The sequence below is a fragment of the Schistosoma mansoni genome (assembly GCF_000237925.1).
Source record: "Schistosoma mansoni, WGS project CABG00000000 data, supercontig 0126, strain Puerto Rico, whole genome shotgun sequence".
In the NCBI taxonomy this organism is placed as follows: Eukaryota; Metazoa; Platyhelminthes; class Trematoda; order Strigeidida; family Schistosomatidae; genus Schistosoma; species Schistosoma mansoni.
In genome coordinates, this window is record NW_017386035.1 from 137,761 (window position 1) to 152,523 (window position 14,763).

Genomic DNA, 14,763 nt, shown 5'->3' on the forward strand with positions numbered 1-14,763 from the left:
TTCGTCCTACCGCGGGATCGTGGATGCGCACTGCTGAGGAGTCCCACAATAGAACGAAACGGCTGTCCAGTGCTTCCTGGTTTTCCTTGGTGGTCTAGCTTCAATCGACTCATGATTTCAACTATGATAATACATTTTAAACTTCATCTAGCTGCTTTTCATCTATAAAATGGCGTGTTGATATACAGTAATTAGGTAACGCTCATAAGACAGGTTTACAACCAACAACAACTTCTAAAATGTGAGGAAAAAGCGTAGAGAGATTTTCAACAGAAAATAGTTGTAGAAATAAGAAGTAATGGAATCTAAAATGCGTGTTTCGCACAAGACGTACATCTGCCAACTAAGACTAATCAAATTTCAGTCATGATATCGACAACGAGGTAATCCAAACCATCACAAACTAAACTCAGAGTAGATGGCAGATTTAAACCTTATTCCCACCTATTTCTATTTGGACATTGATACATACCAACTGTTGAACCTATTGATAAACAGTTGAGTAAGTGCACTTGCATAATTTTGTAAGGGATTTTTGCCTTCTGTAGAGTATTTAATTTTGCAAAATTGACCACCTAGTAACCCATCTAACAAGTTTAAAACATATTTTTATAAACATTCATGTTAAGCAATACATAAGTGATTAATTCATCGAGTATCTTTAAAATAATTTCATTTCTATCGAATCAGATGTGGTCTTCGTGGTGGATATTGTGAACTTGTGAATTTTCCTGAAGATGTTCAACAACAATTGTATAAATCCCTTTCAGCTCGACTATGTTCTTCATTATTGGGTCAAGTAAGTTATTTTGTTTAAAAGTACGAAAATTCAGGGGGGAAAATCTTTATTCAACGTTTTAGAGTATGACTGGTTTGTGTTTAAATGTCCTTGACCTATGTTTTTCATAAATTCACTTTATGTTGTTAGATATACCTAATATGAAAATAACATACTAATTGATCACTAATGGCATTTTTATCGATTGAAGATAAAGAAAGATAAGCTTTGTCTATACCTAAAATTTAATTTTTATATGATTCGGGGAAATCTTGTGTAATAACTAATCTCTCTATAGATCGATGAAGAATATACGACACGTATTATTATAAATTGAAACGTTGAAGGGAGATCGTTTACAGACTCAATGATGAGCTGCTGACTATGCTATATTTTAGGGACGAGTCAATCGGATTTTTACGCCGAATTTGAATATCATGTCTAACGAGCAGTAGAAACACATCTGTATACTGTTCAAAACGTTTAAAATAATGACAAAATAATAATGTTTTGTCATGATAATGTAAAAACAGTAGTGTTGAAAGCATCAAGTGCTCAGTTTAGTATATAACGGAAAAATCGACACTACTAAATCATAACTTTAGACCCTTCATTTTGAAACAAATCTTAAGCTAGTGGCGTTATATTTTACTGATGAACTAATCAAATAGAGCCTCTAATACTAAACTTGAATACCTAACCAAGAATAATTCACGGACTCTTAAAAATCTATTTTGGTCCTTATAAGGTTTCACAAAGTTGGATAGTCTGTATCCATAAAGACGACTTTATATTTTAGCTTCTATTGCTAATGGAGATTAAGACTTGATGAAACGACAGTATATAGCTTAGATAAATGGTTACATCTCTTTTTTGTCAATAGTTATTTGAATATTCAGAATGGAGCAAGGCACTTAATAGGATATTGAGCTGATCAAGCTTTTACTATGAATGCTTATGTAGTAATTGTTCTTAAGTTAATGTAAAATATCGTGCTGTTGAAAGTATTCAGCTGATAGTCTTCTCTAAACCATCTATTTTATGACAGTTGATTTCTTTTGGTTAAATAGTTTTTACAGGTCGATTCTAAGTAATTTACTATATCTGTTTCTGGAATAACTTTCTGTCTGCCTATGTAACTATTCTAACATTAATGGAATTTGAATCAGATTTCATAGAACTATTGTAATCAGTATTGATTATATCTTCATGAATGAAATGAAAAGTACACTGATTCACTATTGTGTTATATTATGAAAAACATAGTCTGAAAGCGAACTTTCCAACTGTATCCATCAATTGTTCATTATATTTATGTATAGTAAACTATTTTATTTGTCTATTGATTCGCTATCATACAATCACACAACCATGTACACCATATCGTTTCGATCTTGTCTAGAAAGTATCCCAGTCCTTTTTTAGGTAGTTTCTTTGTATTTTTCATATATATGTAGTCTGTCTGTTATATTTTGTTCATTATTATGTAATCTAGGAGCTATTTAATTGATTTTTCTAATTTTTACAAATATTTTGATTAGTATAACCGTTTTGAAATTGTATAATATTATTAGTTTACATCATGTTATATCCCGTGGAGATTTATGGATGGTAAGTTTGAGAACTATTAGTGGACCAATGTGATATGTACATTTCCTATTGTATATTTGTTAAGTAACTAAACCATTCATATTCGTGTCCCTCTTATTATAAGCTTTATTTTGACCTATAGACTATTATTATACGGTTTGCCATTCTTGAGTTATCCCCAGTCTATTGATTACTGTTCCCCCTATTCACAGTCACATTTTGCTGAATCTTGTACAAATGTTATTTTTTATTTTATGGTAAGATGTGGTCAGTTTGTTTGGTATATAAACCCAATATGTTGGAGAATAATGATTCATATTGCAGAGGCTGTTATTGGTGTTCTGGACTTAACTGTCTGGGCTAGACAGAAAGCAGGACTGATAAGTACTCAAGACTGCTCATACGGTTTTTCGTGTATCATTGCTCTGATCGATAATTCACTCCTCTCTAATTGGCGGGAATTATCACATCGTATACTAAACAGGGTATCAAGGCACGCACTCAATCGATATAACACATCTTTACTTGATTAGTATTATTTTATAACTATTAGCGTAAAGCTTTAATGAAAGCAGAATGAAATTTTTTTGCTCTACTCATTTTACTGAATGTTTAAAGTGGGAATTGTTAATATATTTTTTTATTTTCTCTTGTCTTACTTTCGTAATAATAATATTGTTTTATAAAATTCCGATAGAGCAATGAAAGAAGATGGAGTTGCTCTACTGAAATTAATAAAAGGGACTAATTACTTTAAATTTAACTTTCATTGAATGATTTTTAATGTATTATTAGTGTGAGTCCAATCGTCTATGATAACCAATCAAAGAATTCGAATGTTAATACGTTATTAATAAAAATAATGTATTTGTAAATAAAATAAATATTTGTAAATATCCCAATGATTCGTGACTTCGATATATAGATAATACGTTTGTAGTTATAAAAAGACTCACCTATGATCTTTTTTTCTAAACTGATCAATACACTCTTATCTCACATTGAATTTACGTACAAGAATGAAAATAGACACGATGAGCTCCCTTTTTTAAATTGTTTAGTTAAACAAAATCCAAGTGGAACTATGAATCTAACCATCTACCTAAAACCAACACACTCGAATTGTTTTATCGATTACAATTCAGCATATCGTTTCAGTGCAAAAATCTTACTGCTTCGAATATGAAAGAAGGACTCACTGTCCATCCGACTTGGACCATCTAGCCAAGCTACCATGTCTGATTTCATTCACATCTCATATCATTATCCTACATAAAAACTGAACTCTATCCTTTCACACTACATTTTTTCATCCTTTAACATAAATACACACTCAAGTAAACAAACATGTCTCATATAAGTCACCTTGACCTGAATGACATGACATTGACTTGGTCAGACCCGTTTTTGATTGACCGCACCAAATATTCTTGCTTTGTTCGTTTGTACTATTTAAACTTGGGTTAGTTTATTTATTCTCTAAATAAGTAGTTTACACTGAGTCATGAAACGTCAGAAAATTTTAGAAAAACACTAATCTTTCTACTCATTGGGATATTACAAATGCATTATTTTTATTAATAACAATCTACCCAATGCTTAATTTACTAGAAATTATCAAGTCGAATCTTGGTAATAACACCTACAAACTCGTTTATACGTTATTTTTTTGTTTTAGGGCCAAAAGTGGTGGACTTTAGAGAGACACTACCTAGATGAAATCCATAAAAATTAAATACGTTCCTAATGTCACAGATGAGGTAGTTCAATTATGACAATTTCTATCAGGAAATTCACTGAATACACTAAATCCTAAGTGATCCAAAGAGAACAATAAAGATCTATGAATAGCCAAATCAAATAAGTAACCAGAATGAATGTTTTGTATAGTCAAAACACAGGATTTACTGAATATGCCTATATCTTACGATCTTCTAGGTCATTTTTGAGAAATAGAAGGCAAACTAATCTAAAAAAAAGATTGATTTTAATGGAATGTTGAGTTAGAATAATGTCTGTGATTTATGCCAAAAGAAGAACATTTTACATACATATTTAGATGGCAAAACGACAACTGAGATGGAGTATTGAGTTCATAAAATGTCACATATGCGTAGATGTAGGTAAGTAGATGAGCGAATAGACTATTTTCCATATTACAAATTGATACTTTTTTACTGTCATTTCGGTTTGATAAACCAAGAGAAATAAGATGCTTTTTTCTGCAAATTTAATTTTACTAGTGATAACTTCAGGATAATTTCAAGTGATTGAAATTACAATATTTTGTTTAAAAATATATATTCATATTTCTAACTCATTTATATTCGTTATTTAAATATTCTCATTGATGTTTAGAATGGTAATTAGTCTCTTTTGTCATATGTTCATCCTGTACAAATCCACCCGACATTGCTGTGAGTCACAAGCATCGATTGATGGTGGCTAGCAGTGGAATCCAGGAAGCGTGTTTCGTCTTACATGGGACTCGTGATTCGGATATATCTTTATCCCAGGGTTTGTGTTCATTCTGAAACTCGAACTCAGTAGCGTTCGTCCCAAATGCCATCCAGTTATCCACTTATCTACTTAGTCCAGATATACCAAAAGAAACTGATCAATTTCGGTCCTCAACATCAATGGGGAGATTCAAAAATCCAGTATATATGAATTCAAAACTGAACCCCGTTGCATAAGCGCGTGGCTATCTGAACTCAGTAGATAAATAGACAACTCAGTGACATTCGAAGAGAAAGGCACTAGTTTCGAATCCCCAAGTAGATATCAACTCTGGGATACAATTACGTCAAGATGAAGAGTCACAAACAGAACGAAACACGCAACGTGGATTCCATTGGTAGCCACCAACTATTACTTCTTATATTTATATTTTGCTTCAAAAAGTTCGGTTCAATTAATGATTCATCTACTTTCCACTTCACTAAACCCCATTAATAATTATTAAGTAAAATGATTTCATCATATCTGCTTTTATTTTCATATTTGTTAGCTAACAATGGATGTGGTTGTAAATCCTCCAAAACCTCATGAACCATCTTACAATTCATTTATGGAAGAAAAATCATCAGTGCTAGAAGAACTTAAACAAAAAGCTGAACTCACTACAAAATCATTAAATTCACTTCAAGGTTTTTCATGTAACCCAATCACTGGAGCAATGTATGCATTTCCACGAATTGATCTACCTAAAAAAGCAATCGAAATAGCAAAAGTGAGTTATTTCGTTGATATGTATACATTATTTTTTATCTCATTGATCTGCGATAGTTTCTAGGTATCAGTGCCAAGGTTGGACTTGATGGTTTCAAGTACATTAAACATTGGGTAGATAGTTAAGAATAAACACATTTTTCGTTATATTCCAATCAGTTGTTTATTTACTCTGAAGAGATGGCTTACAATAAGTCACGAAACGTCGGAAATACAATTTTTGTACTCATTGGGATATAACAAGAAATATATTTATTACGCAACGGTTTCTGTTTGGTTAAAGCACTTGAATTTCAACGACCAGCTTACAACCTTGAACTGCACTTGATTCTGTTTTCGCGACTGAGTAGTATTATTAGCATAAGTATAATAAGTATACTTCATAGCTGAATAAATAAATCCGTACTTCATGTATCAGTTCTAATATCTGGATTGCCAAAAAACATGATCTTCGCTTGATGAACACCAGTAAGGATAAACTCCTAGAATAGTTCAACAGTGTAAATCCAGCGGTTAGTTTCACTGGTGAAGGCGAGTGTGACAAAAAGCTGAATTTCCTTGACGTCACACTAAGCAGGCGAAGTGATGGCTCGTTAAGTAGAAGTATGTATAGAAAAAGTCCCTCTGTCTGCCAATATACTCACTTCTATAGCTGTACACCTATCCGATATAAGAGAAATTTGGTTAGATGCCTCACTAGTAGAGCAAAAAAAATCTGTTCAGTAGATACTTTAAGTCAGGAGCTGGAATTTATCAATAACTCACTGACAGAGATCGGCTACCCTAGTGCGTTTATTAATAAGTACATGTATGATACAAGAAAGAAGTCTGAGATTTCAACTGTTCAAAAGAAACCTTTATACATGAAACTACAATTCAACTGGGATGTGGCTAGTGATACTCTGAAAGATAGGTTAATGAAAGTAATTGGCAGGACATTCTACGCAGCCAATCTTGAGTTGACTTTCTCTAGTCAACCAGCGATGTCTACTCAAATGAAGGAAAAGTTACTTGAGTTGGCCTCGTCTATGTGCATATACAAGTTCAGCTGCTCCTGTGGGGATAGTTATATCGGGCGTACTACCAGGCAACTTAACCAACGAATGAGTGAACATCTAACAGCATGGTTTGGGAAAGGCCAGATGAAAACAATACGCAGTTCTATATTGGCACATCTAATTGATAGTTGTCATAATGTAAATAAATCGAAATCATTTCGAGTGATCTATCGTATATCTCCATCATTTCCCAACGTATTTCCTTCCCGTCTCCTTCATATAGCAGAAGCCATAGAAATTCGTACATTTCACCTTAATTTATATGTACAGAAGAAATTTGTAACCCCATTATTCTTTCTACGGCCGAACATAACTTAACAAATGACATTATTATTATTATTTAAATTTTATTTTTAATTTTGTTATCATTTGTTTGTAATTTTCCGCCTCTTTCCGTTTGTATTCTTTACTATCTAATTATTTACATACTTCTTATTACGTAATGATTTTAATGTTTTGTGAGGACTATTCTAAGTATATTTACCCAAGTTTGACCTCCTATTTCCAATGTTTAACTATGGATAAGACACAATTATATGAACGAAGAATATTCTTTCAAATAATTTCTCATCAGGTTCTACAATTATAAATCCACATTAATAATCCACAAAAAAAATTGGCCAAGTTTAAGGCAGAGTACATCAGTTAAAACTGTAACATGGGTATTTTTCAGCGATTGATAAGACTTTTTTATCGTAATTTAATATTTTTACTACTACCAGTACATCTGTTTTCCCATTATCAACTTGTACTTTTAACTATTATGCTCGGTGACGTATTCTATTTCATTGTGATTATTGACTCAAATTGCCTTGATTGGTCTAATATTTTCGTCCGTTCTCTCTCTCGAAATGCTCTCACATGGCCACGCGTATATAGCCTCTACCAGGGAACTCCTACTCCCCGCCTTCTCGTGGCATTACTGTTGTTTACGAAATTGAGAGTTAGAAAAGCGAATGTCCGCCGCCTTAACCGGGTTGATGGAGTTGGAAAACCCAGATTCCAAACCAATGGTGCACATGGTCTCCAGTATCCTGAAGAAACAAATTGCGTATGAATCAATCGTTGGTCACCGGTTACCATGAGACTGCATCTCCTTACGCTGCTCCACTGCCTTGTGGATCAGATCTTTATGTCAAAAGCTCCGGGTGTGGTCCCCTAAGAAAACCACCTGGTTCATTTTGAGCACCTGTGCAATATCACAGCCCTCACACAAATCTCGTTTGATTTGTGTGGCACATATGTATTCGGTGCCCCTTTGTACCAATATTTATGTGTTTAAATAAATAAATAAAATAAAAAACTAAATAAAAAGGTTGTAGAGAATAAAGACATTTCAACAAAGGAAATTTTCTTTTCAACGATATCATTTTCTAAAGTTGTACAATCGTATTTACAGGTAGTTTTACAAATTACAAGTGCTATTTGTTACCTCCTTCTCTTTGACTAAGTAGACAGTTATCTTCATCTTTTATTCCATAGATTATTACCTTTGATTACTTCCAAAACTATTTCATAACGTAAGATCTTTTTGATTATTTTGCTAAGTGGCGCAACCCTTTTTTTTACTGAATACTTGAAAACTTTAATTACATTGGAATAATACCCTTCGAACTTATGTAGTTTAGTTAACAATTTTGTAAAGAAACTAAAAACTGAGAGCATCACAGTGAAACAAGAAATGTGATTCGACTACAAAGATAGCCAAGATAAGTTTCACTATTCTCAAAATGAATATGTTGCTGTTTACAGGAAACATTAAAGAAAATCATAGATTTTAGTCAATTTGTTTTTAGAGCAGTTTTTGAGTTGAGATTCCACCTCTATCCTGGAAGTCGTGATGTGTCAATAGATGCTGATTTAACACATTACTCCTATAGTTTATGGCGTCATGTTATGTAAATGCGAATTTAATTTTAAGATGTTTCATAAAGTCGTCAGATATTTAATTTATCTTTCTACTTTAATGACCTCGACTAGTAGATTTTCAGTAATCTTATTTGCACCTCTAAGTCATCAATTTTATGAATTGATGAACGGTTTATTAAATAACAAATGGCTTAACCTTTTCTCGTTTTTCTAGCCAGTCAGTGTACTTTTACATAACTTGTGAAATTTAATTCTGGTTGTTTATCGATGTTGTCTTAATCTTTTTCAGTCTAAAGGTATGCAACCAGACTTTATGTACTGCTTAGAACTCTTGGAAGAATATGGCGTCTGTGTAGTACCAGGATCTGGATTCGGTCAAGTACCAGGAACTTGGCATTTTAGGTAAACTAATTTGCAAATATTCATTCATATCCTTAACCCTGAAACTTCCTAGAACTTGACTATATGCAGTTGGACAGTCAGAATAAACCAAAAGTGTATTAACGTGCTCGACACTTCCACACTGCAACAGTATTAACGTGGTTGACGTTATAAACATAATGTAAGGACAGTCTTACCAAGTCATATAATTTCAGTCTGAATGGGAGAGGCGACTGCAAGATTTACTTAAGTTCTAGATACCGATGTATTCCAGTCAATCCAACTTTTATCTAAATCCTTATACAGAAGTAGCTATAATCAAGTATTGTGACCAGGAGTTCAACTTTTAATGGAAAAGTTGATGGTCAAATGATAAGTAGTTCTTGTCTTGTGCATTGTTTTAGTGCCTCCGTAAATTTCGTGTTCCGAAAAATAAAAAAAGATGGCATAACATCTATAGTTATTGTTAGGCTACTTAAAGACGTAACTGTTACCTCTAGTCCTTCTGTATGGTAGGTTTAGTTTAACTGATTTTGAAAATCATCACAGCTGTAGTTCTCTAAACTGTTCTTTTCTAGATGGGCTAGGTGTTTGTATTTCTTCTCTTCTTGATGTTTACGAGTCAGGTTATACAATAGGAACAGTTCCATTTCAAATTGAAATCCGAATTCAACGACAGATTTATCTTCTCCGCACGTGACAAGTAAAAAACTATAATCTAACACTTTCAAACCATATATATCAATTGTTTGGTGTCACGGTTGAATGTATAATACTTATAACCTAATCACCTTGTCATCTATTTATCATTGTGATTCCAATTTAAAATTTGTTCTTTTTCTAATAAATGATGTGGAGAATGATCTCTTTCGTAATCAGTTAATAATGGAGTTGTTGAAAATTTACGAAGACTTTCGAAAATGTCCCAAGTTCAAACTCACTAATCTTTATATTTTACTTAACAAAGTCTTAAAAATTCGGAACTCGTAGAATCCACGTTTCTGTATCCGAAGTATATGTGGGCTCCGCTTATATATTCTATATTAAGTTATCTCAAACCATAATACAACTGTCTTATCAACCTCTCATTTTCGCTGATTTTGTAGGAACCAGTAATGTTTACTTACCTTGATTTTCACATTTTTTAAAAATTATAATCCATGTTGCTCAGAAACAGGTTATGATTACCATAGTTGAAATACCTTTTTTGTTTTTCAGAATAACGATTCTCCCTAGCATTGAAGAAATGAAACTGGTCATGGACTATTTAAAAGAATTTCATACATCTTTTCTTGCAAAGTATTCTTGAATCGTCTAACTATATGACAATCCATAGAGTATCTGAAATTTTGATATTTTTTATGTTATATATATATACAGCTTTCACATTCTCATTCATCATGTATACAGATAGATATTCTGTTTGTATCCAATTATAATTTGTTTCTTCTTTACTCTTTTCATAAATATAACATAATTTCTCTTCAGTTATCTATTTTTGAATCTACCACATTTAGCTATTGTACTAATGTTTAATTCTTATTTATTTAAGACTCCAATTATCAAACGAAGCTGTGTCGTAATCACAGGGGGGGGGTTCTTATCTAACCCTCTAATTACGACGTAACTTTGTCTGATAATTGGAGTCTTCAATCACTTTATAATTTAATCTTTTCTATTCTTTTGTTTATATATTTATCTATTTACAAACAATTGATTAATCAATAGTTTATGCAGAAAAAAAATGATGATTGAAATGGTTGAGTAATTTTCAGCTGAGTTTTGTTTTGTTTTTCCATTTCGTTAAAATGATTGTTTGTATTTTTTTTGGTTTTTCTGATAGAGAAGGGATCGTTTATCTTATATCAAATGATGCTACACTGATCACGGTTAATTAACTCTTATTGTTTGTTTGCTTGTTATGTTCCTGTTCACGTTCTTGTACTTTTTATCATGGGGAAAAGTATAAATAATTAATTATATTATATATACTTATTAATTATTATTTCTGTTATAAAAATGATATCACATGAAAAATACAAAAAAAGTAATGATTTCTCTACCTTGAATCTCTTTATGGAATAGAATCTATAATTTCAACTGATCATCTAATCAATACATATACACATAAATAATATTTTATTGATTATTTTGATTTGAAAAAAAAGTTTCATCGGTTTTTCTGAACCTACTCAACAACAACAAGAGAAAGGAAACATTTAAGAAATGTAAAAGTAATTTATTTTTTATTGTAATTGATCAAAATAAGAATGAATATATAACACTAGGGTAATTTAAGTTAATGCATAAAACATATTTTACAGCAGCAAAAAGAAGTAATAAAAGAAACTGTTGAATAATATCAGAAGGGGATATTATAGTGACTGGCTTCAAGAGGTATTTCCTGGAGTTCTAGTGAGAAGCAATGACCAGTGGAGTTCAACCAGGTCTGTTGTGAGATAATAACTCACTGAAGACGATGGTGAACGGTTGCTTAGCTTCATGGATCGGTTGAAGTTAGACGTTAACACAGTTGGATGCTGGCTCAGTGTTCTAGTGATTAATCGCTCGCGCGCGAGACTGATAGGTCCTGGGTTCGAATCTCGCGAAGCTGGATCGTGGATGCGCACTGCCGAGTAGTCCCATACTAGGACGAAACGGCCGTCCAGTGCTACGAGGTTTTTCATGGTGGTCTAGTTTTAATTGATTCATGATCTCAACTATTAAAAGAAACTGTGTTTATAAATCTGTTTAAGGCATTTTCATTGTTTTATATTACCTAAGCTCTATTAAAGAATGTTTCTACAAATTAGTGACCTAGCCAACTTCATCAGCTACATTAATATTCATATTTGAACACCATCACTTCTCAATGCGTTGCTGCTTTATTTTATGATAAAAGATATCCATTGTTAGATTCAAGTTAATAAGTTTTTGAAAAAAACAACTAACGCTTTTACACTTTATTTAGTACAATCCAATACTTGCGTATTTAATTAGTTGGAATCCGTCATTTAGGCGTATTGGTCTACAAATAGCGTTCAGATTTATTTCTCATAGTTTAAAACATCAGAGATGTCCATTAAGTTATAGTGCACAGAATTACTCAACAAATATGAAATATATTAATTTTTGGTGTTTTAACCCGTAATCCATCCCTTGAAAATAACTGAGTGAGAAATGAACGATGTCATATTCATTCAGTCTTTTAGTTTGTAACTATTAATCTGAGTAACTCATCACTTGCATTATTTTGGGTTTCTGTTATTCTTCATTTGACCTTTCAGTATGGAAATTGAAATGTTACCCTCCTACATTCATCACCCAATATCAAATCCATATCTGAAAATCTTGTTCAAGTTAACATCTCCAAAAATGTTTTATCTTCTAAAGAACCCACTGGAAACACAAATCTACCATTTACTTAACGATCTGAAAGTTCAGGGAAGAGTTGGAATGTTTTATCAGTCTTATTAATCATCAAACTAACTACAGTACTATTAGAAGTAATCATCAAATTTCGGCAAAGCAAAAAAAATAAACTTAATGTTCATTATTTCTACCAAACTTACGAAATCGTTCATTGAGCACTATGATAAAAACCCTTTAAAGGTGATAAATATGGGAAATTACGCTTTTTTTCCGTACATAAAGGATTATTCAGTAGATAGTCTGCATTATCAGAGCCGATATCTTTTTTCATTAATTCCAGTAAATTCAGTAATCGATAATCACTTCACCGAGAATCCGTGTAGAAATTCCCATTACAAAGTATCTTTCTAATGCTTCAATATAACCATCGTGGTATAACTGCATTGAATATAAATTATCACTAAGTTTGCCACTTGTTTATACAGAGGATGAAGCAAGTCACATGCTCAAAGCATACAGTCATCTTAATGTCAATGTGTTTAAAATGCAGGCGTATCCACCATCAAGTATTAGCAACCAAGGAATCAATGAATATCAGGGAGCACCAGGCGGTTTTATAAATCCTCAATGGATACCGAAGCATGACAGTTATTCACAGACTAATATTAGTTCAAACTGCTATGAATTATACTTCCTCAAGTGAATAGAGAGTATTGATGAGAAAATTCTGACAACAAATATTTACTCTATTCTTGACGAACCAATTATGCTGTCCGTTCTTAGAAAAAGTATTCTAACCCAACAGTTACAACAGGATCGTCTTTGAACTGAGTTATTCATTAAAAATATCTTGCACTCATAGAAAACAAGTTATAGTATTTTCGATCATATCAGTGAACATAAATAGTCTTTTATTTACCATGCAATTATGGTGAATCCAGTATAGACTGTTAAGTTTAATAAAATAGTGTACGTTTAACTTTGAGTGGTGATACCTTACTTCTTGTCGATCATGTGATCAATATTTATCAAAACATTTGCTTGCATTTGTCCTACTGTTTTGAAACTTCGATGACACTAATTTATCGGTAAACTAATCAAGATTTTATTCAAGTACTTACAAACCATTAGTAGTATAAACTTTATAACAAAATTTATTCTCAATCAAGCTATTACTTCAGTAGGCTTAGATAAACTCTAAAACACTGCTCTGGTTGGATAAGCAGCACTTGATAAAATTACAACCTGCTTTGTCAGTGATATTATTAGTAGCACCAATACAACGACTGATGAATAAGATCTATTTTTATTTCATCAATGTAATTTTAATAAGAAATGAAAATTTAGCAAAGAAAATTTCTATTACAGCGATATTCCGTTACAAAGTTTTGCAGTCTCACTTATGGTGATTTACCAAACAAACTCTGTTACAAATTAACAACAATACCATACAGGATTGCATGAAATGATATAAGTCAGAATAATCATGTAACTTAAACGTGCCATTTTCATCAAATTCATTATTTTTTACATGCTCGCGTGATTAATTATTAACTTCTATCTACGTACATTTTTATGCTCTGTCTGTATGTCTATATATCTACTTATTGTATTAAATTTATGGATTACACATATACTGATTCGATAATTCAGTGAACGATTGGTAACCACATTAACCCACACACAACATTATTGATTATCAAATCAGTCAGCTCGCCAGAACAATTGATGATCTCATTTCTCCACACCACACATATTTCACACTTCTTAACATTTCTGTGTCTTATACATGTGATCTGATGATTCAGTTTATCGCCTTTTCAATATTGAATTAACCGTGATCTTGAACCATTCAATCCAGAATTCCTAGCAAATGAAGTGGATTCTTTGAGTAATACTGAAAGATGTTGATATTATTTCATGAATTCAAGAAAGCAAATATCTGACACAACTTTTAATCACCTATCAACTACAACATATTTGATCCATGTGTATCCATATTTTGTGTATCCATATCTTGTTTCAACATTACTCATTTTTCAACTATAGATTTATTAATGTAATAGTTATGTTAAGATAACACTAATATACATTCCAGTACAATTCTTAAACCATTAGATTCTACTATTAAATAAAATAGAAAATGAATAATTGGCAAATAAAATACTTTTTTTTATTATCAAAGATACGAATTCGAATTAACTTGAAATAGACATTTTTTTATAAGTCACATGTTCATGACCCAGAAAATAACCCACGTGACTTTGGAAAAAAAAGGAGTAATAAAATGTACTGATCGTATGTTGAAGTTATAATGCTCGGAATGTTTTTTTTATAAATTTTTTACAAAAAGTAGGTAAAACATAACATTTTTAGAAAAAAAACATATAACATATCAGTAGTAATATAAATAATGTATATAGTAATTACATAAATACATTTACTTACTTACGCCTGTTACTCTCAATGAAGCATAGGCTGTCG

The 14,763-nt window shown here is 31.9% G+C and overlaps 1 protein-coding gene across 1 annotated transcript in view; it reads left to right on the top strand.

The window, feature by feature from the left end:
- Smp_130540 (alanine aminotransferase, putative) overlaps positions 1–10,216 on the top strand; it is a gene marked incomplete at both ends in the record, with an annotated part of 23,119 nt that extends 12,903 nt beyond the window's left edge. The window contains 4 exon segments of the mRNA XM_018789964.1: positions 691–799; positions 5,379–5,600; positions 8,816–8,928; positions 10,126–10,216. Coding sequence (XP_018646383.1) covers positions 691–799; positions 5,379–5,600; positions 8,816–8,928; positions 10,126–10,216 — 535 coding nt within the window.
- Between the last annotated feature and the right edge of the window lie 4,547 nt (positions 10,217–14,763).